Source organism: Nannospalax galili, unplaced genomic scaffold (genome assembly GCF_000622305.1).
Source record: "Nannospalax galili isolate Female #2095 unplaced genomic scaffold, S.galili_v1.0 scaffold954, whole genome shotgun sequence".
Lineage (NCBI taxonomy): Eukaryota > Metazoa > Chordata > Mammalia > Rodentia > Spalacidae > Nannospalax > Nannospalax galili.
In genome coordinates, this window is record NW_008333883.1 from 1 (window position 1) to 4,546 (window position 4,546).

The 4,546-nt window shown below is 50.1% G+C and overlaps 1 protein-coding gene across 1 annotated transcript; it reads left to right on the top strand.

The window, feature by feature from the left end:
* Positions 1 to 241: 241 nt before the first annotated feature.
* On the top strand, positions 242 to 4,546 carry LOC103730458 (two pore calcium channel protein 1-like). The gene is given in 6 exon segments (XM_029561387.1): positions 242 to 449; positions 612 to 702; positions 2,453 to 2,493; positions 2,496 to 2,562; positions 2,799 to 2,923; positions 4,266 to 4,546. Coding segments are annotated over 6 exon segments (813 nt in total).

Here is a 4,546-nt window from a genome sequence, read left to right on the forward strand (position 1 = left end):
AGTTGGCCCTGCCTTCTGTTCCCTGTGGATTACTCAGGTTTCTTGACAGACTGTGCAGTGCTGTTCCCTTCCCACCTTCTTGCTGGTGCTCCTTGAAGCTCTTGGCTGAAGAAGGTGACTTTCCCTGAGAATATGCTGGTGTCCTTTTTGCTGGATCCCGGAACCATAGCCCAGTTCTTCCCGATTTTCATCTTTGGGTGCTCCCTGGTGACTGGATGCCTCTTACCTTAGGTGGTCTACTATGTTTTCTGTCATTGGGATGGAAATATTCCATGGCAAAGTCTGCTTCTTTGACCTGAATTTCACAGCTCCTGATGCCCTGGTGTATGGGAACCCAGCCTTAAAGAGGTCAGATTTTGCACAAGACAGGTACTGCAAGAACAACTTCAATTATCTCACCTCCTCCTTCGTTGTACTGATGGAGCTCACGGTGGTGAACCAGTGGCATGATATCATTTCTGGGAAGACAGTGTGACACACAGGGGATCAGCACTTTGGGTGGGTGGGGCATGTTGATAGCACTCCTAGGAAAAGGGTAGTGTCTTGGCATCTGTGCCTAAGCTCAGGGAACCCACTAAATTTTTCAGAAGTCTGGATCCTTAGCCTCCTACTTCTGGCAGATGGCTTTGCCCTGGTGACCCATCAGGTGGCAAAGCTGTACTTCATCCTGTTTCACATCGTGGTTGTCATCCTCATTGTTAAGTGAGCTTCCTCCTGCTGCCATGGGAATCTGGGATCCCTCTTCTTCAGTATCTAACTGCTGGTTTGCCTTTGTTCAGCCTTAGTGTAGGTTGTGGGAGAGCCTCATTTTCTGACAAAGGGAGAGGCCTTACTCCTGTCTGTGGTCCTCATAGTGTCCACCTATGCCTTGCACATCAGTGTGTATCACACCTATCACAGCCTCCCAAGTCACTTGGGGTAGAAGGGATTCGAGGCCCTGCCTGGTCTTTCCCACTGGGATGGGATCACCTTAAACACACCACTGTCAAACTGATGCCCAGTCTCTGCGTAAACTAACCCAACTTCTGGGACTTTTTAGAACCCATGAAAGCTGGTTACCTTTTAAATTATTTTTGTTTGGTACTTAGACTTCCATTGGGTAGAGTGAAAATATGCCATGAGGGTCCAGGAGGATGGGACTGTGGTCTTAAGGGTTCCAATGGGATGGAACATGACCCCGGTGGGTTTCAGTGGGATGGTCACCATGACACTGGTGGATTCACTCCACTGTTTCCAGGTCTGTCTTGTCTCTTTCTTTGAAAGGTGCTGTGACACCCTACCTCTCAAAAGGCTCTCCTCTCAGCTGGAGCCTCTAGCTTTCACTCCCCAGTTCTTGTGTGGCCTGCATTTGAATCCCTGTGCCCACTATGGTTCTCTTCCACAGAGCTGTCTGTAGGCCAACCCCATCTCAGAGCCTGGGCCTGGGTTATTGAGTTGATTGCCCAGCACCAGTGGGCCCTTGACACCTCCCGTCTCATATGACATCCCACTTTCTGCTGGAGGTTCCAGAGATGTCTTGATTAGAGGACAGAAGAGCCTGGTGGGAACCTGGCCAGACTTGTGTGTCCCATGTGGTCTGAGTGGAACACTTGGGGAAGAGGGTGAGCTACACCAAGTGACTCATAGAGAGACTACTGGAGTGCCAGCCTGGACCAAGGTATGAGGCTTCTTCCCTCTGCTAAAGGACTTGTGAGTGTCTGACAGCCCTGACTGTGTCTTCATTATGGGCAAGTCAGAAAAGGTCAAGAGTTTACCCTACTGCAAGCTAATGGACTGGCCTGGGCTACTGCACTACACACTGACACGAAAGATCTTGGAGATCTGGGGTCAGAGACAAAGACAGTTTGCTATTTGTGGTTAGAGCACCAGCCAAAGAATCACTGTATCAGTTCCCTGAGTCAGTCTCTAACCCAGAGAGGCCAGAGCTAGAGGAAGCAACTGTCAAAATGGGAAGCTCCGGCCCTAGTGAAGGCTGCCCTTCCTCTGGGGAGGAGAGTTCATCTTTACTCTGGCTTTCAACTTGGGGATGGAACCCAGGGCCTTGCACATATCCCGCAGATGGTCTACACTGAGCTTCATTCCCAGCCTCTCAGGTTTACTCTGGAGTGGAAGTGTCCTCACTCCTGGGAGGGGAAGGTGAGGGGTTTTATCTTTGCCACTGCAGGCTGCACTGAGTGGGGCGATCTCTGGGCATCTCTCTCCTGGAATCCTCCCCTACACCCAAAGACAAACATTCCTCAGTTGGTCCGAAATGCCTTTGTCCAAAGGCCCTGGCTTCAGACACCTGAAATAGTCATGGAACAGTCTCACTCAGCAATGGGCCCAAGATGCTTCTTAGAACAGAGTGCATTGTCTTCTCCACATTCACTGCTGGATTTTTCTAGTGAAACCTATGCAGTCCCTTCTGGCCAGGCAGCAACAGATCACCCTGAACGCCCCCTCCCGCTCACAGTATTTTCATAGCATTCATCTTGGAAGCTGCCTTTGTGGCATATTAGAAAAAAGTGAAATTGAAACTGCCATTGAGAAGACGATTCAAGAGCTTGGAGTGGGGATCCAAGAGCGAGTAGCCTGTTGCTTTGATAACGCTGACTTTGAAGTGGGATGGAAGGGAGACATGCTGTATTGAACCTGGCTGTACCCTGTGAGCTCAGCCCTGTCCTGCCTACTGTTGGGCAGCCCCTCAGGATGTATGCTCTGGATGTGGTGGGACAGTGATCATAGGAACATGTCTGGGAGGCCATGTGAGGGACTCTGTGGGTCATGACCATGTTCCTGTTCTCTCTTCCTCCTTGAAGGGAAGATGTGCAAGACCAGAAGCTCAATGATAACGCAGACGCCAGGGACAGTGGCCTTGGTGGGAAGGATGGAGACAGCAGAAGGGAAGCCATGAAAGGGCTATACTTCAGAATTGCATCAAAAAGTACGTGGTCACCCAGTGCAGAACCAGAACTAACCTTTCTCCAGACAACCACCTCCTGGTGGCCAGAGAGATGATTCCAAAATACAGAGCTGGACTTCGTTCTGTTCTTATCAGTCAAGGATAAAGACCGGGCTCCTTGCCTCTGTGAACTTGGTGTGTCTCCATGTCTGTCTCTGCTCCCTCCCACCCAGCCATCACCTGTGTTGCCCCTCAGTCCCACTAGCCTTTCAGCTCCTCCATCCTGTTGTGGACCTTTGAAGATCTTGCTGACCCTCTCGCCCAGCACTTTCCAGGAAGTCCCTGAGCTTGAGGCCAGGTGCTCTGTGAGGCTTCCTACTTTGCTTTCCCCTCTTTCTTCACATGGCTGGGGCACCTGCATCTCTCAGTGATGGCTTTGGTCCTAAACTATCTTCCTTACAGCTTCAAAACTCCCTATGTGCGAGGCTGTGGCTTTGTTGTCTCTAAATTATCTGCAGGGCCTAACAGTGCATTTGACATAGGTACCCTTAGCAAGTCTTTACGTTAAAAAGTCTTTACTTTTGTGTATGTGTGCGTGCACAAGTGCACATGCGCACACCATGGCACACATGTGGAGGTCAGAAGACAACTTGGAGTTGGTTCTCTCCTTCCACCATGTGGGTCCCAGAGGTTGAACTTGTCATCAGGCTTGGTGGCAAGCACCTATACCTGCTGAGCCAGCTCTCCAGCCATTAATGAAACTTTTAAAAAATTACTTCATTAGGGGCTGTAGAAATGGGTCAGTAGGTAAGATCACTTGCTGTCCTTCCAGAGGCCCTGAGTTCAGATCCTAACACCCACACTGGGTGACTCACAACACCTGGAACTCCAGCTCCAGGGGATTTGACGCCCCTGTCTCACCTCCATGGGCACCCTCATGCATACAAACACAAGAAAATAAATTTAAAAGTAAAATTATTTCATCAATTACTTCTCAGACTTTTGGCTGAGATCACGGGTAAAAATCACTTCATCCTTTTGCAATGGTTTAATGATTGTGTGCTCCCAGTTTGGGTTCTGGCAACAAGAGCAGTCTGAGGAGTGGAGCATGGATCCCAGGAGCAGCCCCGAGGCATGGCTGTCCTCCCTCATCTCGTAAGAAGGGCCTTCTTGGTCTTCATGGCTGGAGGACTCTGTGGAGTCCATATTAGGGCAGATTAGTGATTCTGCCAACTTCATCCTTCCTGTCACAATGCTGGGCTACAAAGCTCAGGGCTTTGCCTTCAATTCAGGGGCCATCCCAGAGGACAGTGCTGGCCTGTCAGGCTGTGTGCCCCACGAGCCTCAACACAGATGGATTCCATGTGTCTCTCCTTCATTTTAGAGTACAGGACTGTGGACGCCTTGCCACAGCAGATGTTTGAGTCTGAAATAGCTCCCGACAGGGAAGGCCCTTCCTGGGATGAGATTCTGAACCTCTCACCTAGTGACATATATCCCAAGAATCCCAGTTTTGAAAACTGCATGATTCTGGGCTTGCAAGGATTCACAACTGGAAACCAAGAGAAGCTGCCATCTTTCTTTCCATATGCTAGGCTGGAGATGATTCTTCCAGCCCCCACTCTCTTCTGTGCTCGAGTCTGTGACTGGCCTCACCTGTCCTGA